Below are 23787 nucleotides of genomic sequence, written 5' to 3'. Positions count from 1 at the left end.
ATAATAATAATAATAATAATAATAATAATAATAATAATAATAATAATAATAATACTGATAATAATAATAATTAAAACAACAACAACAACAACAACAACAACAACAACAATAATAATAATAATAATAATAATAATAATAATAATTATTATTATTATTATTATTATTATTATTATTATTATTATTATTATTATTATTATTATTATTATTACCACATGGTCTCTGTAAATACTTATAGTAAGATTTAAAACTCGGATTATTAGGAGGTAGTTTGTGTTGAAGTCTGTAAAAGGAGAACTCTAGCCATGGGCGGATAAAGACGTTTAAAAGGGTTAAGGTGCGCAGAACCGTAACTAGAGCGCGCGCACACCGGAAGCGGCGCGCAAACAAACTGGTGTGCTCGTCCACGCCGCGGACTTGTGACAGCACAAAACACGGAGGAAGAGAGAGGCAGATGGACACTAGAGTTTTCCGGTAAAAGAAAAAAAAGAAGGACAAGAGAAATCAAGATCTGAGCTCATTTGGAGCTGAGGGTGAAGTTGATCAGGAGTGAAAGGATATTTTCGGTCAGTTATTCCGGTGAGTAGTGTTGCTTTCTCTCCTGCTCTCTGCGTCAGTGTTTGTTTTGATTCAGGAGGTGAAGCTGTGAAAGCAACACGAGTCAATGAGACTCCTACAGAGTCAATAGGTGAAGGTTGATGCACAGCACTTATATAAACTAAATTATATTATTTTGTATTCATAAAATAACCTCAGGGTGAGTTAACAACAACTACAGTGTTCAGCAGGGCTGCTTTGGACTGTGAGTGTTTTATGACTCATTATAAGCTGTCTTTAATGCCGCATAACCAATCCCAGCTTCTGTATCTGAGATCATATTCTGTTTATATGCGCAAAATAAAAAAAAAAACTATTCTTGAAACTACTTTATAAAAAGATAGATTTATAAAAGATGTTTTGGGGAATAAAATAGTGCTGGCTAAAATACACAATAAGAATAATCCGGCTTTGAAAAGGTGTAATATTCTTCTTTTTATTATTAAAATCTATTAGATGCTAAACAATCTGCATCATTGTCTAATGTATATATATTTTTCTTAAAAAAAAAATATATATATCCTTCATTCTGCATCGCATTTCCTGGAAAAGGTCAGGAATAATCCATGTGTGTTAAGTCGGATTTAACACACAGTGTTCAGTCCACGCTATGCAATGTCTGCATTTCATGGTCAGTTCACGGTTATACTGGACTCCTGCGCCATGGGCAGACTGGACTACCGGTGCTCAAAGCCAAGCAGGTGCATGCGTGAAATTCATAAACACTACTGTGTGTGTATGTGTGTGTGTGCAGGTGCGTGAGTCTTTGTGCTTTGTTGAAGTGAGCAGATTTTACAGAAGGCTAGACAAATACATTTTAATGTCTATGCATATACTAAGATTTCAACAGTTCAGACTCGAAGGTTTATTCCCAAATTGCTCCCAGAATTCCAAGGATAAACTGTGCATCCATCAGGAGGATCCTGTACCAAGATAAAACATTTAGTGAATGAAACTTTCTCTTACATCTCTTCCTTTTGTCAGTAATTATATTTTAAAATATAATTTGATCGTGGTTCACAATCATATGTCATAGTCATATGAATCATGAGGTGTATATTCAGTATATAGAAACTTATTACTGAATCATTGAGACTGCGGTCAGTTTGTATTTTTATTACAAGACCTTTAAAGAAACACTGATTTGTCTTAACTGGCATTTTTATGATGAATGTTGAGTATTCTTTATTTTTTAAAAAAAATAAATAAATAAAAAATGAGTAAAAAAATTACAAAAACGACTAGACCAAATGGAGCAGGTCATATTTGTGAGACGATATCTGTTTTAGTTTGCGTCTCTCTTTCATGTGTAATGTTCACACTTACACAGAGTGAATGTGAGGATGATGTTAGGAATTTATAAGATGAAGATCACCATTACTTGCATTTATCATCGTTAGTGTCATTTATCATCATTTATCATCATTATTGTGATTTTAGTTGCTTTCTAAGGTATTTTCTAATTTGCCAGAATCTCTGGTACATAACTTTCTACACAAAATCCTGAATTACATAACTAACTAACTAACTAACTAACTAACTAACTAACTAACTACAGTTGTGCCACTTTGTGTCATGCAGCTGCACACGTCATCAAAAACACAGTCATCTGCATCTTCCATAATATGTTATTCTTATTATTTATTATTATTTCTGGTTGATCTTCATGTCCTGGTTTCAGTATCACGTTTAAGATCAAATAAAGCCCAATGTTCTTTTACTGATATGGGCTCAGATTTATGTTAATCAAGGTCTAGTTAAGCTTTGTGTTATTTTCATTTTCAATAAACGTCTTACTTTATCTTACAATCTCTTTTAGGTGTTGTAAGGATAAATAAAACAACAGCAGTCTAATTCAGTGTGATATTTTACTATAATTAGGCCACTTTTTAATATCATTAATTTATTATAATGTAATACTGTTGCAGTAATAACACTAGTTGTTGGCCACTGAGGCATGGTCAGTAAATCCTGGTCTGCTCTAATACCTCTAGCAGTAGTGTGTTAGGACTCGAGTCTGTAGTGCTGAAAGCCATGAAGCCTTCATGCGGAGAAGAAATCCACAATGCCGGACACGGCCTTCCTTTGATGTGTGTGCAGCGTCCCGAAGAACCTGGCAGTTGCTTTGCTTCATGTTCCGCCTGAACACTAACATCCAGTGTATTCGTAGTATTGCTTGTATGTGGCCAGTGTGGTGTTATAATAAAATATAAAGTAATACAGATCCAGATGTTTAAAGTGTAATGGCATTTTTAGTGCATAAAGGGGAATAAATTACAGCAAAGCCCTTATATGAGTCACAGAAAAGCGGCGCAGCAGAACAATCCCTCGAATGGATCCAAAGGAATATTTTAGCCATGAAAGGATCGTCGCCTCTCGATGTCAATGACGGAGTCCCTCAGGTCCTGTTTATCCGGCTGTTCTGAGTGTGCTGAATAGCCCTCGAAATCACAGCCAGCATATACTGTAGGTTTTTTTAAATGAGAAAGTATTAATAAATATTGTTTTTTTCTGTTTTGCTGTCATTTCAGAGACATCATATATCATAGAAGCACCATGCTATTTTTTTTTCATGCCTTTTCAAGAAATCAGCTACATCATTTTGTCCCTTAAGGCACTTTTTTTTAAAAAAAAAAATCTAACAGCCAGATATCAACAATATTCATCTATTTAGTCATATTTGATTTTGCATTTCGAGCTCTGCCATTGCAGATCCAGTGCAAGTTGTGTGAAGTCTGTAAAACCCTTTGCAATAAGACCTTGACATCTTGACATCCATGACAATTGTTCAGGATGCTCCTTTCATCTATGCGCCATCATAGTTGTTAGCCATGCGGTTGTTCATCACTTTGAGGAAAACCGAAACAGTGATTTGACATGTTTGATGGATTAGTCTGCTCCACCCTGCCAGCATACCCTGTTAGCTCAGAATTGAGAAATGGGCTGTCGGATATATGCCGGGCCCAGATTCATGCCCATTAACATTGAATCTTTCAATTATGGGGGCTTTTGATGGAAGGAGGCATCACATGTTTGCATATCAGACAACCCCGAGCAACGTTAGCCACCATGATATTACCAGATGTGTCCTCTGTTTTCATCCTGATGGTTTTTAAGCTCGAGTGAAGGGTGTCATTTGAGACGTGCTAATGACAGGCTGGAAGAAGGCACGCATGAGGGTCATTACGAGCTGTCAGTAGTTTACACGCTAGGGGTGGATGCTGTAGCCAACGTTTGGCATCACAATGAGGTCTTCTTACATGCAACACATCAGTATGGCTTCACTTTCTGCTGTAAACCTGTATACTGCATCCCCACTAACACGTATTACTGTCACCTGAACCAAAATACAAGAAATAGCTATGCATTAGTTTCACATTATATCATGTCTTTTATTTATCCACTCTGTAGTTCAGTTACTCGATTCTACTAGTAAATACTCACCACTGCTACCAGCATGATGGTTATAAGCAAAAGAGATTCTGTAGGTATGAAATATACCCCATCTTTCGATCTTATATTGTGTTGCTGAATGTTTGTGACTCATGTTACACCATTCTTGTCCCGTCTTACCTAATCTGTCTTTGACCCAAGTGCCTGACAAACATGAAGTGTTTTTTTTTTAGCTTATCTTGTGCCCCAAAGGTCCAGCTGTTCAGTTGTACATGTACTGTATATGGACCAGACTGTACAGCCTTGTGTATCTAATATCTAAAATTTATATAGATATTTAGTCTCTAATATTTGAGTCTCTCTTATTGCTTAGATTTCTATCTAATAATTTTTACAAGCTTATGATGAATCAAAGATTATTACCCCAGTTTCTGTCTAATTCCAATGAAATCGCCTTTTAGAAATAATTTTATGAAGCATTTTTTAAATGGATGTTTAAGATAGTAGAAAAAATATACCTCCACATCTGAGACTTTACATAACTAATTGAGTTTTCTAAATGACGTTTTATATATTCACGAACAGCAAATTCAATCTGATGATCTTACTTTACTGAGTGAAAATAAATGCAAAATCTGACTAGATATAGATTTAAAAAGAGATTTTCATTGATTTTTTTTTTTAGTTGATTTGCATGACAGCCCAGTTTCCATAATAAAATCGATGCAGCTCTCAGTACAAAGGCGTAGTAGAAATGTAGGCGTAGGGGGCTGGGCTCAGCGTGCACAGAAATGAACGAGGCCCATCAAATTCACTCTGTGCACTCATCTGTCTCTCCATTAGAGCGAGTGCAGCTCAGAGCGAGTCACGTCTTCATCCTAGCTCCTCGTTCACCTCCAGCGAGCTCGACACACATCTAATAACGCTTTTGCCCACACCCTTTACACATCACTCGAGAGGGTGAAGCAGAGCGTGTAAACCCGTCCTTCACCGCCGTGCATTACTTATGCTCTTTTTGAATTATTTAGTGAAGTTTGTGCTTCGTGTTTGCTGCATGGCTGACCAGCAGAAGATCCCACTGCATGGCTGCCTGGGGATTGTAAGATCTTTTGTAATCTGGTGAACATATCTTTCATTATTTTATTTAAAACCCAACTCCAAATATCTTTAGGAAAAGGATTTTTTTTTGTGCCATTCTTCCTAGTCAGATATTGAGCAAAACATGTCTTTCTTACACAAAGCAGGGAGCTCCATGTCAGATTTTGATGCTAATTAGCTCCTCTTGGGCCTCCTTTCAGTGTCCTGCTGAGCAGATGTATTCAATTTGTCTTTCCAAAGGCTTCCCTTGCACCCTGCAGTGAACCTGCTGCCATTTTCTAACATTATAGAGTATTTTGGATCAACAACATTAGAGCAAATAGTAGTATCACTTTTGTATTTCTGTACTTTAATGTTTTGTATGGGGAATTTTTAATGGGAATTAAAAAAAAACATCTTGAATTTGTTTTAGCCGATACAGAATTAACCTAATTAACAGAATTAATCTGTGTAATAAAATATCAATAGATCTTACATTAATGTCCACTTTATCATGAACATAATGCACATCGGCTTATTCATGCAGTTCAATCAGCCAAACGTGGTTTTTTAGCAGCGCTGGACAGAAAATCATGCAGGTCTTCAGTTAATAATCAATTATCACTGGATAAAGATGTCATCTCAGTGACTTTGACCATGTTATGGTTGTTGAGTGGTTGGTTTGAGTATTTTAGAAGCTGCCGTCTCTAGAGGTTACACAGAATGATCTGGAAAAAAATCCAGTGAGGAGAAAATTCTGTGTCTGTGTGGAAACACCTTGTTGATCAGAAAGAGCGATTCAAGCTGACAGGATGGCTATAGTATCATAATTATATAGTAATATATCGGCTCTTTGCAGCAGTGGTGAGCAGAAAAGCATGTCACAGTGCACAGGATTGAGGAGACCCGGCGACAACAGCAGAAGAGTTCCAGCTAAGAGCAAGAATCTGAGGCTACTTTTATTTCATTTTTTCCACCACTCCTGTGCTTGAAAGTCCCAGAATATTCTGAGATACTAAAACCAACATTTCTGAAACGGTCAAATTCACAACAACCACATTTGTAATGTTGAAACTGCATCTGCATGAGTTACATTTACATTTCTGGCATTCGAAGACACCCTTACCCAGAATGATGAGCAGAAAAGTGCTTTGAAATCTCATCAGTTATTTGGTACTGGTTCATTGGTTGCAGACTAAGAACACCATGAGACTTTTTTTTAAACCAACAAACAAAAAAGAGGGCTAGTTTAAGTACTTCAGTAAGACTCGGCTGTTCTGACATCAAGGGGAAGTTCATTTCACCAACTTGGAGCCAGAATAGAGATGATTTTTTAAGCATGCTTACCCTTTTACCCTGAAATCTGGTGGGACCAGTAAGCAGTGTGTGTGTGTGATTGTTGGGGCACACCGATTATGTGATTGTGATTATGTGATTGTTCTTCTCTGGGACTAGAGATGTGGTCGCTTAGTGGTTAAGGTGTTGGCTTACTAGCTCAGAAGGTTGTGAGTTCAAGTCCCAGTTCCACCAAGCTGCTGCTGCTGCTGGGCCCCTGAGCAAGGCCCTTTATTGTCTAAAATGAGATAAATTGTAAGTCTCTCTGGATAAGGGTGTCTGCCAAGTGCCAGAATTGTGTGTACAGGTGTTCCCTTTTAAAGTGGCCAGTGAATGTACAATTTTTAATTTTTTTTATTATTTGTGTTTGATTTTTTTCTTTTACATTTGGAAATTGTGCATTGTCACAGATCAGTCATGTGAGAAGTTGAGAAGAGGAATGTTCTGTAATGACTTCTGTACTGAGGGTTTGGCTCCCAGGCAATTTCCTCTGACTGAACTCAATTTCTCTTCGGTTGAGCGGTCACTCTCTAGAAAGAGCAAACCATCCTGCCTAACTTTGAAGTAGAAGACTCACATAATTGCGGTTTGAAGTTTTATTCACCATGGCTAATTCTATTTCCTTTCATGCTCCTCCTGCATATGTTTATAACAAGCCCAGAGATTTATTGAAAAAATAAAAATACCTTTTTGTGAATAAATGAATAACAAATTAATCTTGTTTGAGTTGTTGAATTGATCTGAGCTGACTGCTTCCCTTGCTGCTTCCCTTGCTCCTTCCTTTTGCCCCAGAGATATCAGCCTTATTTTTTTTTACCTCCATGGTTGAAAGCATGTATACAATCAAAAACATGATATCTATTCTTTCCAGTATCTGAATTTCTGCTCTGAAAAAGCTTTGTACTGAAGCTTGAAGGTTCACACCATCCCTGTCCTCAAAACAAAAGGAAGAAGGTAAATCCTCAGCCTCCAAAATCCTAATTAGCTTGTTTTTCCTTTGCACTGTGTCAGGCTTTAGAGTTCAATGGAGTCAGGTTTTGCCCTCCGCCTTCCCAGACATTTCTGCAGCTGCCACTGGGATACTTTATCCCTCCTCGTTCTGATCCCTCATATACTCCCCTCCTGCCTCCTAGACTTAAAAATTAGGCATGTTACCCACCCTTCAAAGGGATTCTCTCCCTTTCACCCAAGTGCCCTCCAGACAGATTTAACCCTTCACACATCAATGGTAGAAGGACAGAACTTGACCTAATCTTGCATTAGAACAATTTTGATAAAGCATCTAGGAGCAAGCAGTCAAACTGGTACCAGTATGATAGCAGAAATGGTTAGAAGCTTCTAGAATTCAGTTAGTGATCTGTATACAAATGTAAAAAAAAACAAAAAAAAATGAACCGAAAAGCAGAGAGAGAGGCTGGGTGGAAAACAAGGGGGCAAGACACTTTAAAAGTCAAATAAGGCTACTTGTCTCTCCATCTTGAGACTTATTTGATTTATTTTCTTCACCCTCAGGGATTTTGCTTTCAAAATGGTGGGCAAACCTGACCACAACAAACCATTGATGGTTCAGCTGATCAGATTTGACGTCTGGAAGATCTAGTCATGTTTGGAATCCTGATTAGAACTAAATTTTATATTTACACAATAAGATCATTAAACTGCCATGGAGCTATCACTTTCAAACTCAATCTATTAATCTCTAATAATCCTTTCCTGCTTAAGATGCATTTAACGTATGATATTTGTATCCATTCTAGCAAGATTTTGTAAAAGCAGACTCGTATCATTTCATCTTTTATTCTACACCATAGCTTTCTATTGTGTGAACTACTTGAATTTTTTTTTCCCCATGTGCCGAGAAGAGGATTAGGAAATTATACAGCTGAACTGCAGCACTTCAAAAGCATAGTGTTGGATCAGAGCATGTGCTCGCAGGATTTCAGCAGGCTGACCAGCCGTTTTGATCCGAACTGACTCTTTAGGTTATGGTCTGCGTGCCAAGTGGAACAGTTCAACACCATATGGCATGTGGGATGAGGATCCACTACAGGAATGCATTGTATTCTCTAGTAGGATGTCTCTCTGGTACTATCTTAGAGGCTGTCGTAAGGCTGCACGTGTCTGAAGATTGGTTTAAATTAATCTGTTCCACATAATATATCTCGAAGTCATTCAATGTGGTGTTCTGTAGAAAGTACAAACGAGTAAAAAACAAAATAAAGTAACTTACAGCTTAAAGTTGAGTGTTTATTGGCATTATTTGGTGTAAGACTTTGGTACTCACTCTTTTCTTAGAACCCCAGGGTAATGTTCACTGATGTAAATTTATAAATATAGGGATATTTATTTTACTGATGCTTATTTCTCTTTGGTATTTTTGAACCAGTAGCCTGTCTGTCAGCAATCTAAGCTCAAAATTCCAAGTTCGGTTTCTTGTTGCTGCTGATCCTACAGTGGCTGATCTCCTTTCTTGTTAAAAACACTACCATTCAGATGCCTGTAGCAAACTGGAATAGAGCCACGTCGGGCAGGGCCGCGGCAGCTCGCACAACACTCGTCCCACCCTTACAGCTCTCTTACCATAGCAAAATCTGGTCCAACGGGTTTGAGAAGTCACAGGAGAGGATTTGCATTTCGTTTTTCCCTCCAGAGGGAGACCCTGCCATTCACAGGCCACTTCACAGGCCAGCGTATCACATTGCCAGGCGAAGCTAGTCGTCCCCACCTGGCAGGAGCTCGGAAAGAAACCCCGTAGGCCTTTGACCCCACTGGGAACCGCAAGAATCCAGCAGCCCTTCGGGTCCAAGTCAGCCCCTGACCTGAAGTAATGAGATGACATGGACATCATCCAACAATATAGCTGGGTGTTCTGCGCCTGGCTGAAAGGAAGTTAGGGTTTCAGAGCAGCTCTGGCTTGACACTCTGATCAAAATCGAAAGGTGTGCCCCAAGGAATGTGCACTTTCTATACAATTGACTTGGCAAAAGAAGGAGCTCAAGGTTTCATGCAAAATCGGAGACTGGAAGAAGTTACAAGGTGTTACAAGGTGCTCTTGTTGAGCACTGGAATTCTAAAGCTCCATCTGACCTCTGTAGCACTTTGTAAAATTGACAGTAACAGCCTTAAGAAGCTTTATCCAGTAGCTCCAGACCCAAGTGGCAAATGTTGCTGCTCATTTTGAAGAAAATAGATCGGTTTCTGAATTTAAGCTATACAAAGACAACATCTTTAAACTTGAAGGACTTTGCATTTGTAGATTAAAAGTGAAATAGTTTTCTGTATGTAACATCTCTTTTCTGGAAAAAATATTGCTATTAAAGTTGCTAGTGAAGGTTTGGACTTCCACTCCAGAATGCTTGCCTGTGTTTGGATACGCCAGCTGTCAGTCAGTCTATAGAAACTGTATGCGGTGAACGTATCCCTTAGCGTTAGACACCAAACCTTGGACAAGAAAAAGGCAAATCTTATCAGTCACACTTTTAATTATTAGTTAAAAATATCCATAAGCCCATAAATTACTGCCTGCCTTAGGAAAGTATAAAAGCAGACATTAAACTGCAAAATGTCATATCTATGTTTGAGATATTTTTATACCTGTTATAAGTGTGGAAGTTGCCTATTTCCTCTTCATCAGGTTTTAGTCAAGAGTGATTATTGCAGTCTCTCTCACGGACCAAACATATTGTTCATGTTTGTGAATCACTCAACAAACTGGTACTTGTTTTCACCATTATGCCTCAGATTAGCCATTCAAGCTGGTTAAGTGTTTTCAGGTTCTAAAGTTTCCAGCAAAAGTGGAAAAACTGCGCTCATTCTAACTGCTAACAGTAATTGAGGAAAAATGAAAACTGGAGCGACATCTGGAGCCATGGACGTGGATACAGAGGGAATTTAAAGAAGTTGCTTTAACATAGGTTTATTGTGTTCGGTCTAGCATGTGAAATGCTCACACACACCCTGAATCTGTGAGGCTACATTGTATGAACGCCAGCGAATAACGACTCACAGGAAGACTTCTCCGAATTGATCTGATTTGTGTGACATTTCTTAAAACACCTCTTGTAGTATGAAACTAAGCAGACATATGTTCTAGCATTAGATCAGTAGAAACCATTCAGGCATGTATTAAATAGGTGCTGGAATGCAAGTAAGGCCTGAAACTCAGAGCAGATGCACAGGCATGACTGACACACACTATCACCACATGTTAGTGCAGGCTGGAATATTTGCCTGGTAATTACGTGCTGTGATAGTCCACAAACCCTTTATATACAGGAAAATGATCTTTCTCCACCTCAAAAGTGACCAGAGCTATGTTTGACTGATGAGAGGTGTTTGTCAGAGCAAATGAACTGCTACAGCTTCTGATTGTTTTGTCTCTTGCCATCTTTGTTGTCTGAGGCATTGATTTTGCCTTTTAGACCTCAAAATATGATAACTTGCTCATCCTGTGACAACTAAGAGCATGTAAATGATTACGGTTTTCAAATATCCTGTTTGGTAAGGTGTTTTATGTAAGGTGATAAAATATGTTTTTATATTAAAGTGTATTATATTAAATACAGTATTTGAAAATAATAATCAGTAATCAGAGACAGGATAGAGTGATGCTGGTTACACTCCAAGGTTCCAAAGGCGAAGTAATGTATCCTTAAAGTCAGACACTAAACACTTCTGTTTTAAGTCATATATAATGATGTGGAATGTCTGTGAAGCAGGGTACTTCCTATTATCACTTACCTTATAAGAGCTGTAACAATTCTTCCCTCACCAGCCTCTCATCACTTACTAAAGAACACTAAAAAAGCAAACTCATCTGTCCTGATTGCTTGGTGGAAGCCACCAACACTGGAGACTCCATCCAAAAATGTCAAAATTATGCCTTAATTTGTGTATTACGCTTCTGTTATGTGAATTATCCACCATACAAGTCCCTGTGAATTAGCTGTTACTACAGCAATAGTATAGTGTTCTGTTCCATTCATTTGGTTTGGATTGGTTGAATTGCAAGAGTGGCTATATTTATTATAACCCCACAAGGATATTTCACTGTGTGTATTGTTGTGCTGATCCGAGTTCACCACTTGAAATTTGACTTCGTTGTTCGAAATATTTAGCAAAGTCATCATCAGCCGATAGGCAAAGAATATTTTTCAGGAATACAGTGGAACCTTGGCATACAAATGCCCTCCCTTTAGAATCTTCGCCTTAAGAATTTAAATTTTTCAGCAAATTTTCACCGGCATAGCGTTTTCAACATACAAACGAACCAAACTCAACTTAATTTAAATTCCTATGGCGAGGTTCCACTGTATAACTTTTGACTTGAAATATGAAACCTTGTCACATGAAGACCAAACGAAAAGGAAAAGAGAAGACACTTTCACCAGAAACACCTTTACAAATCAGTGTGAGCTTGCTACAAATCAGTTGCTATGAAATGCTATAAAGCGAGTGTGGTTTCTTCTGGGATCTGTTTCTTCTAGCTGAGCAAAAATAATCAACAATGCCAATGAATCGATATAGCTTTCTTTCTGTTGTATAAAATAATTGCTAATACTCAGTATATCCACACTCGCTTGTGCGATATTGCTTAAATATATATTTACATATGAAGTACAGTCAGAACTATAGAAAAAGCTGCTATTTTAGCAAATAAATCGACACCTTCTGACAAATTCAATAGTGCTGTGGTATGGATTCATGTTTCTTCATCAGTAAGAGTAGCTGAACTACTCCTCAGCTCGTGGTTGTATGTCATGAGGCATGGACAAATTAGGACTGGCGTAGGACTGCTGTAGGACTGGCGTATTTTTGAAGGCCGATCCGGAAGTGATCATTACTCTGCTTCCCTTGACAAAAGGCCAGTAGGTTTTTTGGATTGTTGCAGTACGTTTTGTTCATCACGATAACAAACACAGCTTATGTGAATTTTGAAGCCTAAACACAATCAGAAGTAAAACACTAACACTATGAAGAGCTACACAACAGTCACATGACTGCAACAAGCTTCTGACATCTCTGTCATCTTTATTAAAAATCATTTGGAATTGAAAATTTGTAAGAGTATGATATTAGTGTAAATACAACAAGGTTGTAGTAGATGAGTTTGTTTGGCTTGATGACGTTTAATATCCCTGACAACCTCTGGAGATCTTTTTTAACCCCCTTTTCAACAACAACCTTTTTCAATATAGGTCAAAGCTTAAAGAAATCACAAGTTGGTTTTACTGATGTATTTTACTGTAGGTCATAGAATAATACATGAAAATATCTTGAGCTTGATTTAATAAAAAATGCATAAAAAACCCTCCAGGACAATGGAGAAAGAGGAAAAATATCATGAAAAAATTTTATTCTATGAACAAATGCTGTTTGTGTTATAAAAATTGATGTTCTTTATACATTTTATTTCAGTTCTGCTCCTGTATCTTCTATCACTTGACTTTTTTTGCCCTGGGAAAGTCTTTTGTAAGCCTTTGCACCTGCTGTGTTGGTCCTGATGTTATCCTCAAACAAATGGCCTGAGTAAATGACACTGGAAGGCAGAGCTGAGTAAAGTTAGACTCCTTTACAGGAGATAACACTCGCTGTGCTGCATCTTCAGGTACTACAAAGACACCTGTGGTGCTGAAACCAAACCCATGTCCTTTTCGGATGAAGCTTTTCCCTTCATTTATTGAGCCTGAAGGTCATAACCTCATTCATTAAACCATTTTTTTCTCTCATTCTGTCATCAGTTGCATGGAAAGCAAGTGGTTGGTTTGGGTTTGCTGGAATCTAAGTTGTTACAAATAATATGCTTAGAAAAAAAATAGCAGTACTTGTTCAGTGCCAGTCCAGGGTAAAAAATTACTAAATGACTATAAACCTTTTGACCTGGTCATTTGATGCATGAATCAAATTTCAAATTACATGTCAAGAGGCAAACCCATGGGAATGACCAAGCATAGCTAAAGTATGTAGCTTGGCCTCCTAACTCAAGCAGCAGTCTGAAATAAGAAACAAATACTTCACATTTTGTCCCTTTCTCAATGCCGCCTTGGACCTCTGGTAGTGATAAGAATCTGTTGGGGTTTTTTTGGTAGGAAATCCAATGCGTTTCAGCACGGCTTTGGTGTGCTGCACTGTATTGTCTGAGGAGTCGAGCGCTAACGTGCAACAAGAGCTACAAGCTAAGGCCTGTGTGGGACTGGGGGGGATTTTCTGACCTTGAGTACAAGAAACCATAGAAAATTCACTGAATTTTTTCAGACTAGTCTTTTGAATAAGCCTAGGGGGTTTTCTTTCTTTAGGATTAAACATGTTTTTTTAGCAGCTTATAAAGATTTATTGAAATGCCAGTGTTAAACTGTCCCTATATTGTTTTTATTTGTATATATACAGCATCTAGGGGCACAAGGGCTTGGCACAATTGTAAGTACATTTCCCTCACACATCCAGGGTTGGGGGTTTGAATCCCGTCTCCGGTATGTGTGTGAATGTTTAGTTTGCGTGTTCTCACCGTGCCTCAGGGGTTTCCTCCCCCAGTCCAAAGACCTGAGCTGTAGGCTGATTGGCAAACTCAAACTAAATTGTCCATAATGTGTGTGAATGGGTAAGTGTGTGTGTGATTTTGCCCCACGATACAATGGCATCCTGTCCAGGGTGTACCCTGCCCTGTGCCTCAAGTCTCTTGGACCCTGGGCTAGGCTCCAGGTTCCCTGCAACCCAGTAGGACTAGTGATGTAGTGATGCTTGTTCTGGATTACTGGACCTGTGTTATGTGCCTGTGTTCACCGTTTCTGCCCCTGCCTCACAATTTGGATTGTTTGTTTGGGATTTTGTTTGAAATGGATCTCGTCCCTCTAGTCTCTGACTTATTGTTACAGATAGTAGTACAAACCCAACAAGGCTGTAGTAGAGGAGTTTTCCTGTCTTGTGTGAAGATGTTTAATATCCCCAACAACCTACATGTAGGACGTAAAATGTACGACTTTCTTTGAAGGCGTCTTTTACTATTTTATTTGGATATCTTAGATGATTTTTCTGTTATAAAGGATGATTTGACATGCCATTTGACATACTGTGACATGACCAATGTATCTAAGTGTATAAATTGTGTTGGACTACTGATCAGAAGGTTGTGAGTTTGAATCCCAAGTGCAGAAAGCTATCACTGCTGGGCCCCTGAGCAAGGTCCTTAACCCTCTGTTGCTCAGTTGTATAAAATAAGATAACATGTAAGTCTCTTTGGATAAGGGCATCTGTCAAAATGCCATAAATGTAAATAAATATGATGCTGATAAATATATGTCTCTAATGATGCATCTGGATGTGATTTTTGTTCAGTAAAAGATAATAACAATAATAATTCCAAAAATGAACCCTAACTTTAACCAAAGATTAAGTGTAAGAATTTTTTTGCCTGCACAATAATCTAGGTCTAATATAACAACCTATGTTCTTTTTAGACATGTTCTTATTGGATGAGAGTGATCATTTTGTCTGTCATTTTTTTAAAGCAAACGCTTATAACTTATGTAATTGCCATGAAGGTGCATATAGCGTGATCGAAGCTGTCTTCAAGTTTACCCCTCACAGGGACAAAATATACTGAAATGCTTAAACAATACCCAGGTTATTCCTCATATTGCTATATAATCAATTTTAGTAAAGCCTCTATAGACTCTGCAGGAAAATTCTCTTCTTCATCCTACATTAGCCCAGGCTAGCTCACACAATCTGACTACAAATGAACAATAAATTCTCAATCAAAACAACCAAACTAACAAAGACGGGATTCAAAGGATAACTGTCAAGCAAGACAGCAAACAAACCAGCCTGTTCCTGGGGTACAAGTGGTGTAATCACCCATCTTGCATCGAAGGCTCATTAGACTTCAGTGTCTCTATATACAGTACATTTCATTCAATTTTCCTCTTTTCAGAATCACAGTCTGAGAGGCTCATAGCTATTCTTCTTCATTGTATCTACTTCTGTAATTTATATTGAACTCTGTAGTAATTGTGTGTTTGAGTCTGTTTTCTCATAATGTGTCCACATTTCCTTACTGTCCTAAGAAATGGGTTTTTGGACCATTCTAACAGAAACATGATTCTAATAAATTAGCACACACAGTTACTCTCCAAGGCTTAAAAAAGACACATGTTTAGTCTACTCATTGATCCATGGTGCTGTGGAATGTAACCTTTCAGAGTGGATTATTAGCACAGAATTGAGGGGCAGAGTGTGGACAAGAAGTGACCGAATCACACCGGTAGATATTTATATTAGTATTTATTAACACATAACACTGAATTGCATTATTGTATTATTTTCTATTGTAAAAAATGTATTCATCCATCTTAAAGTAACAACTTCACAAGGAGAAAATGTGAAACTTGAACAGCATTTATTTTTGTTTCTCCTATATTTCCTCTCACATTCTGTATGATTATCTATGGATAAAGTCATGCTTGAGCCTTCATAAAATGCCGATTTTGTTCATTTATTTTGTTAAATAAATATAAATAATTAGTATTACAGTTCGTTTCGGAAATCAGGTATGTGAGCAGCTAACGTAACACTTCGTTCAACAAAATTCATCTTGACCGTTTAAAAAGATTATTATTTACAGAATATGTGCAAAAGTATGTGCACCCATGACCTTCACAGCCATCCTTGTTAAACATCCAGTTCCAGATTACTGTTATAATAAGCTCCGCTCTTCTCTTGTGTGGCTGTGGGGATTTGTGATCATTCATCTACAAGAGCATTAGTGAGACCAGACTCTGTTGGTGTAAGAGTGAGGAGGTCTGGGGTTCAGCCAGTGTTCCAGTTCATCCCAAAGGTGTTCAGTGGGGTTGAGTCAGAGTCAGGCGCTCCAGTGTGTGCAGGACACTCCAGTTCTTCCACCTTCATCAGCCTTCACACGCCAGGTCTTAATGGAGCTTGGCATTTAAATACATCCATATCTTTAAATATGTCAGCTCGATCATGTGAAGGCATGTACTGTAGATGCTTGACTGGCATGACATGATTAGAAGATACAGAAATGTGTAAGAGAAAGCTCTGTTGTTCTCAAATACAAAGTGCCTCACTCTCTTCCACGCCCATGATCTGATGGTTTTCAACAAAAACACACACCTCTTATGGTTTGTCATCATCGGCAGTGAAGTACAGAGATGTTTTGATTCAGTGCAATGCAAATGAAATCACATGTCAATCATTTCTCTTGTACACGCACAGACATTTAGTGAACCGTTCCAGGTAGTGACTAAAAGCCAAATAAGGCACTTCCAAAAGACAAAGAAGGTACACTGCAGGAAGCTGGGTCTTGTGTCGAGGCTTGTATTATGATTATCATTCCAGCAATTTTTTGTGGCACCATGTGTCATTTAGTCAGTCTGTTTTTGTGTGTATGGAAGGATAACAGTGAAAAAGCAAAAAAAAATAGAAATAATCTGTCCCAGATTCAATAAAAACAGGACTTTCTTTGCAGGACTTTTTATTTCGAACTCTTAGATGTTTTTTTAGTCTATTTGACATATGTTGACATGACCAACGTATCTAAGTGTATAAATGGTGTTGGGCTTCTGATCAGAAGGATGTAAGTTCAAATCCCAAGTCCCTGAGCAAAGCCCTAAATCCTCATTTGCGCAGATGTATAAAATGAGATATAAAATGTAAGTCACTCTGGATAAGGGCGTCTGCCAAAATGCCATAAATGTAAAATAAAATACGATGCTGATTAAGATATGTCTCTAATGATGCATTTGGATGTGATTTTTGTTAAGTAAAAGACTCATAATAACTGAAAATGAACCCTAATCTTAACCCAAGTTTAAGAGTTTTAACCAGCACAATAATCTAGGGCTAATATAATTTTGAAGACACAGTCTGTATATGGTGGTTTAGCTGGCTTTAAACTGAATAATGTGTGTGATTAGTGATTCATGTAACAAAACACTCTGACTCAAACCAAACCCAGAATGCAGTAGGAACAATAAAGAGCTCGGCGATGCGTGAGGATCAGGACAGCGGCAGACTGCTGACAGTGACACTGATATAATGAGACATAATGGCTGTGATAACAAGCACAGCTCAGTTTGTGCGAGCTTCTGCCCGGAGAACGTGTTTTTCTTCCTTTCTCTTTATACACTGGACAAAGTAACAGTCACTGTTTGAAAGTAAGAGACAGCATTAATAAGCACTTCTGCTGAGTGAGTGAATGCATGTGTGGGATATTCCTGTGTACCAGGGAAAGATCTGGAATTAGGCCGAAAGAGCAAGAGAGTTATATTCCTGTGGCATTCTTGAAGAATTATATATTAAACAGACTTAATTGATATATTAAAAGTTCTCCAGTGCCTTTTCTTTCCTTTAATGTTCCTGTTCTCTTTCACAGCTGCATTTTGGGATTTGACGCATCGCAGAGCTGCATGTGTGAGTCGACACCCAGCAATGGAACCCTGGCCTATAGTGGCCTGGTTCTTAATGCTGACTTTCATCGCTGACTGGATAGAGACTGTGTGGTCACGAGATTTTACAAAAAAGGACATTATTTTCCTCCATCCTTCGAGTAAGTATCTAAAACTCACTTATCTTCAAATATTTACGCCTCCGGTGTCAGAGTTGAATCTGATGGATTTCAAGGCACAATAAAGCAAAAAGCAGAAAGACGGAAATATAGGAAGGGTTAAAAACATATAAAACTCTTTTCTATTGATCAGAAATGCAGTCCAATTCAATGCATTTTTAACCATAGAGCAGAAAAAGCAGTAGACTCAAAAGGGAACTCATCCACTTCTACATGACACCAAATTGCAAAATAAAAAATTGTGACGAATCTATGAGTTCTATATTATAATTTAACTTAAAGACAGTAGAAGAATAGTCGCTGTATATAAAAATCACTTTTGACTGAACACAGTGGTATTATACTGATTAAATAATAATTGTAATAATAATAATAATAATAATAAAAATAATAAAATAAAATAAAATAAAAAATATAAATAATAATAATAATAATGGTTATTATTATTGTTCTTCTTGTTCTTCTTCTTCTTCTTCTTCTTATTATTATTATTATTATTGTTATTATATAGTTTCATGCATTTTATGTATATTTTATCAGATTTTATTCATTTTCACTTTATGAGGATTTTGGCTCAAAAATCACAGATTAAGGATTGAATTTGTTTCTCACTGCAGTTAAAACTGCTAGATTTCACGTAGAAGCAGACAGAAGCAGTCTTGGGTCGGTTGTTTTAGGTTGCCACGTTCTTCTCACCTTGACAAAGTGCACCGATGGAGTAAACATACCAGAGTTCGATTAAAACCAGCCATGCACAGAGCTGACCAACTGAGGTGATGGGATTTGATTTTTTAAAAATCCTGTAAGGCAAGTGCTAGAAAACTTGTGTTTGGTTTTGCTTTTGTTATCTGATCAGGTCTGTGTTGGAAAATGTGTGGAAAATGTTGCAGATGTCATTCTTTATTATTTTCCCCCTCTTCCACTACAACCATCTTAAACCGAAACACACTTTGTGTCATTCTGTTTTATTGCACTGTGGTTGTTTATTCCTGTTGACATTTTTGTCACACATGGACCAGTGCATTCCAGGTAAACGGTGCACAGCTGGTTTCGGTTGTCAGTCTTGTGGGCGGAGTCATCATTAATGGGTGGGTGTGGTTAGCTTCTTTTCTGTCCATTAATTGTGACTAGACTCACATGTTCATGATGACAGCATAGAGCAAAAAGTGGCCAGGTTTTTGGCAGGCAGGTGGACAAGAAACCTTTGCAGTCTGAGCTTATTGGCCACAAAACAAAAATATTCATTTCATTTCATTGTCTGTACCGCATATACGATCTATCCTTGGGTCGCGGGGAGCCAGTGCCTATCTCAGGCGTCATTTGTCATCAAGGCAGGATACACCCTGGACGGAGTGCCAACCCATCGCAGGACACACACTCTCATTCACTCACCCAGTCACACACTACGGGCAATTTAGAGACTCCAATCAGCCTAGAAGCATGTCTTTGGACTGTGGGAGGAAACCGGAGCACCCGGAGGAAAGCCACCAAGCACGGGGAGAACATGCAATCTCCACACACAGTGAGCGAGAGTGAGACTCGAACCCAGGCGAGCGTGCTAACCACTAAGCCACAGTGCCGCCTAAAACAAAAATATATTTTTTATATATAAAAAGGAGATTTATTTAAAGAAACAAGAAAACAATGTTTAGCAGAAATTAAGTGGTGTAAAACTCTACTGTAGCAAAGAAGAAATAAAAAAAAGGAAACTAACTAAGAGTCACTTATTTACGTTGTGTACCCAAAAATCCTTCATGTAACAGTTTTAGGGTATTTTAATACTCATTTTCTCTGAATGAATCACTTGTATAAATGTCATAAAGAGCCATTTTGTAATATTTCCCACTTCCTTGTGATGGCATACTTGCCATGAAAGAACATAAAGAAAGAATAAAAGCAAGCTAAAAAAAAATTGACATGAAATTCCTGGGCTGGGAAAACATTTCATATTGTTCTACTGTACTCATCAAAAATCCCCATGAAAGTGAGAATGCCTTGTTTGTGGGAACCTTTTATATATTTGCTCCCTAGCAATGTATTCCATCAATTCTTTGTCACCTCATGCTCCAAAGTCAAAAGCTGCCACAGATAAGCATGAAAATCTTGTCTCAGTTGCTCTTAAGCTCAGACTGTGGCCAGCGCCATGCATGTGAACAGAGCTATTTCTGTATCGGACATGACAAATGAGTTTGTCACATCTCAGCTGGTAGTCATGGTCATTAATCTCGTTTGGCTAGTAATGAAAGGAGACTCTTTCTGCCAGATCCTGGAAGCCGGGCCACTTCAGGCTGTCTCACGTCAATGTTTGATTAAGTGTTTTATTACACTTGAGTGTTAGGATGGTTTTGTCTCATGTGAGTAATTTGCTTTTGCCAATATAATTGAAAAGCAACACACGCAAGTTTTTTTTTTGAGGTTTTGTTAGTGTTACATCAGTATTAGTGTCTATATCCAATAACACCAAATGAGGTCACAAATATTCCTAGGTCTGGATCTAAGGATCATAAATCTGATCTTTGGTAACAGAAGCTCTCAGTGAGCGTGCTTTCATTCCCAGCAAACACTGTGAATATGGCCATCCTGGATTACACTCAAAGTCACTAAGCTACTGACTGAATACAACTGTGTTTTATAGTGTGTGTGTATAGTAGTGTGTTTCACCCACTCACACACAACACACTATATATACAGTGGAGCCTCAGCATACGAATGCCCTCCTTTGCATACGAACGAACCGAACGGCAACTAAGTTGCGCGTACATCCGGGAGTCGTTCATAACTTGTTTGCGTCAGTGGAAAGCCAAGCCAAGCGAGTTTTCAGGTGAATTTTTCGGGGGTTTTTTAGCTGTTTTGAAAGAGTCAACCTACTATATCATTTTTTTTGTTGACAAAAAAAGTTTAAATACGCTTTGTATTGGTAATATTGCTAATATTTTTGGGTGGCCGGAACGGATTATTTGCATTTACATTATTTCTAATGGGAAAATTTGTTTCACATTACAGATTTTCACCTTAAGAATCCTCCTGAATTAAATTTGGATGCCGAGGTTCCACTGTATTTTATGGAGTAGTATGCTTTGTTTTGTGTAGCTCTGCGTTTTATGTCACTCAATGGTCCTGGAGGACTGTTGTTTCTGTTCATTCACTGATTTCAGTGTGAAGTATTTCCTGTTTTCAGCGCTCCATTTCTGACATTACCGAGTCTTTTCTTCGTTGTCCTGATCTCACGGTTTTGACCATTGTTTCTGCTTCATGTTACCTGCATTGTTGCCTTTGCCTAAATTGCAGTGTTTGCTCATCTTCTGAATGTACCTGATTCTGATTTTGGACTGTTTACCTGTTTTGTTTTGTTTTTTTTCATTCAAGGTCTATTACTATTGCATCCGCTTTGGTGAGTTTTCATGAAGGATGTTAAAGGAGCTAAAATTTCTAAAAAGGGTTCAGGGTTTCAAAGCATGTAGTCCTGTGATTTATATCATAATTATGTTCAGCAACAATACTGAGCATTTTGTGTACTCTGTTTCTGCAACGCACTTTAATGACCGTAAATCATACAAGATATAATTAATTTGGTGTGTTAGTAAAGAGTAAACATATCAGACTGTAATTCGTGTTTCTTCTGATGAACTAAAGACTCTTTTGCTCTTTTGATAGTCCCCTTTGAACAAGAAGACAGATATTTGTCCTAATTTGCAACATGCAGCTTTTACAGATGTATTTGTTTGAGTTCTGGATTGTATAAACATCGTTATTTTCTGACCGACAGACTTGCCAGAGTCTCCCTGAGCTTCTGATCCCTGGCCAAGTACAGACTGGCACATCAGCTGTGTTAATACCCTTAAGCCAGATCTTGTTCGCTTTGTGCACAATGAAGCTCTCTAACATGAGTGAAATATTAAGAGCAAGTGATTGTTGCATGGGATTTCTGTGGATGTTACCACTTGGAGACCATGGTGACGGCTTTGATCTGATGTTTCTGAGGTCGGTTTTGCGCTCAGGTCTCCGTCATTGAACATTCCATGTCTTTGGTATAGGTTGAAATTCAGAAATGATGCTGATACTCATACTTATAAGTTACTCAAAAGCTCATGGTTACACGATTCCACTTGACTATATAATGTCTAGTGGTAGAAAGGACATTATTAATAACCACACTCTCTGATGTCACCCAGATGAGGATGAGGTTCCCCTTTGGTTCCTCTCAAGATATTTCTTCCTCATATCATCAACTCTGGCTTGCTTATTAGAGATAAATATAAATTCAGTGTCATTTTGATTCTGAATGATTTTCTATTCCTGCTTGGTGCCATTGTTGAACACGTGATACAAATCAAACAGAACTGAATTTCTGGTGACCAGTCAGTGTTTGGTCAGTATGGTGTTTGCTCTGTATGCTGGTTGTTCCTGTAGGGATCTGTCGGATTCCTCGTTCTAGATAAGTACAGTATGATGTTTGTTTTAGTTATTTGTTTAATAATCGTTACTGTGTGATCAGGATAATGAGCTGAACATTCTTTTGAACATGCTTGAGCCCAATACTCATACTGTTGGCTTGAAAAGAATGTTCCAGTGTTGATTCAGGGCTCATTGATGATTCAGGGACATCAGTATTAATTAGATCACAGTGACAATTCCAAGTTAATGATACCCAGAGCCACAAATATTCTTATAAGTTCTTTATAATCACTATGTCCAACATTAAACCACTTAAACACCCAAGAGTAATAATGAATTTCCAGGATAGATAGATAGATAGATAGATAGATAGATAGATAGATAGATAGATAGATAGATAGATAGATAGATAGATAGATAGATAGATAGATAGATAGACCAGGGTAATATAATTATGTAGAGATGTGAGACATCAGTGGATTAGAGTTAAGTGAGGGAGCCTGTAGTTCAGTACAGTAGCTCAGCCGTGACTTCACAATGTCTCCAGGAAGGTTTGGAGGAAAAAGCTGTATATTGTACAGTATACATTAATGTGCTGATGGATGACGTGACCCCAGACCTTTTATATTTCAACACAACAGATGGATTTTCTCCACTTTACTTTTTTTTTCTCCAATGAGACCATTTAGGAAATAGGATCACTTCCTTTTTTAGCTTTCAGTTTCACATGAACTGTTAAACACTGTCAAATACTCTGTTAGTATTTTCGAAGTTCTTTTGACACCAGGTATAAAAGAATATTTTATTAATATGCTGGGGTTTTTTTTTTTCGATTAATTTAGCATTTATTCAATAAATAAAGATCAGAATCTTGTCATAACCAGTCTAGCAATGGCTTAATATACAAATGACAGAAACTCTGTCCTATTTGTTTCTGACTTATTTTGCACAATCATAAGAAATATCTCTCTGACTATGAAGATGGATTTTGTGTGCTAATATTGAAGATGCATTCTAACAAGCCACACTTAAATGCTATTTTAGGCTTGTTTACTGTCCTGAGTCCCTGCACTGGCATACTTAAATAAAAATCCATAAATTTCCTTATCCATATACCTCCACTAGAAGAGCTAGCGTTGTGCTTGTGTTTTATTCTTGCGTGTAATATCTTTCTGTAATATTTAACCTAAAAAGCTCCAAAAAGCTCTGTTTTCTTGTCTTCTGGATGTTCTTGATTAGTAAATGCTTGTTCAGTATTTTTTACTCTAGACACAGCTTGTGATGGTCACGACAATGGCAGAAGGTTTCGAGACTAACAGAGCTCATCTCCGGGCACGAAATCGCTAAACATTTTTTACAGAAAGCAGATGAATTGGGTTTGGGCTCTGTTTAAACCCTTTTCTGTTTTGTTT

General features: G+C 37.8%; 1 protein-coding gene across 2 annotated transcripts in view; it reads left to right on the top strand.

The window, feature by feature from the left end:
- Positions 1–364: 364 nt before the first annotated feature.
- The window catches only part of lypd6 (LY6/PLAUR domain containing 6), a 32597-nt gene continuing 9174 nt past the window's right edge, over positions 365–23787 (top strand). The window contains exons 1-2 of one of the 2 annotated variants that reach the window (XM_058393700.1): positions 365–563; positions 17789–17962. In XM_058393700.1, the coding sequence (XP_058249683.1) occupies positions 17845–17962 (118 nt within the window). In that variant the 5' untranslated portion in view covers positions 365–563; positions 17789–17844. Of the gene's footprint in view, positions 577–17788; positions 17963–23787 lie in introns of both variants that reach the window. The other variant, XM_058393699.1, reaches the window with a different exon arrangement.

Source organism: Hemibagrus wyckioides, linkage group LG06 (assembly GCF_019097595.1).
Source record: "Hemibagrus wyckioides isolate EC202008001 linkage group LG06, SWU_Hwy_1.0, whole genome shotgun sequence".
Classification (NCBI taxonomy): domain Eukaryota; kingdom Metazoa; phylum Chordata; class Actinopteri; order Siluriformes; family Bagridae; genus Hemibagrus; species Hemibagrus wyckioides.
This window is presented reverse-complemented; position numbering and strand designations above follow the sequence as displayed.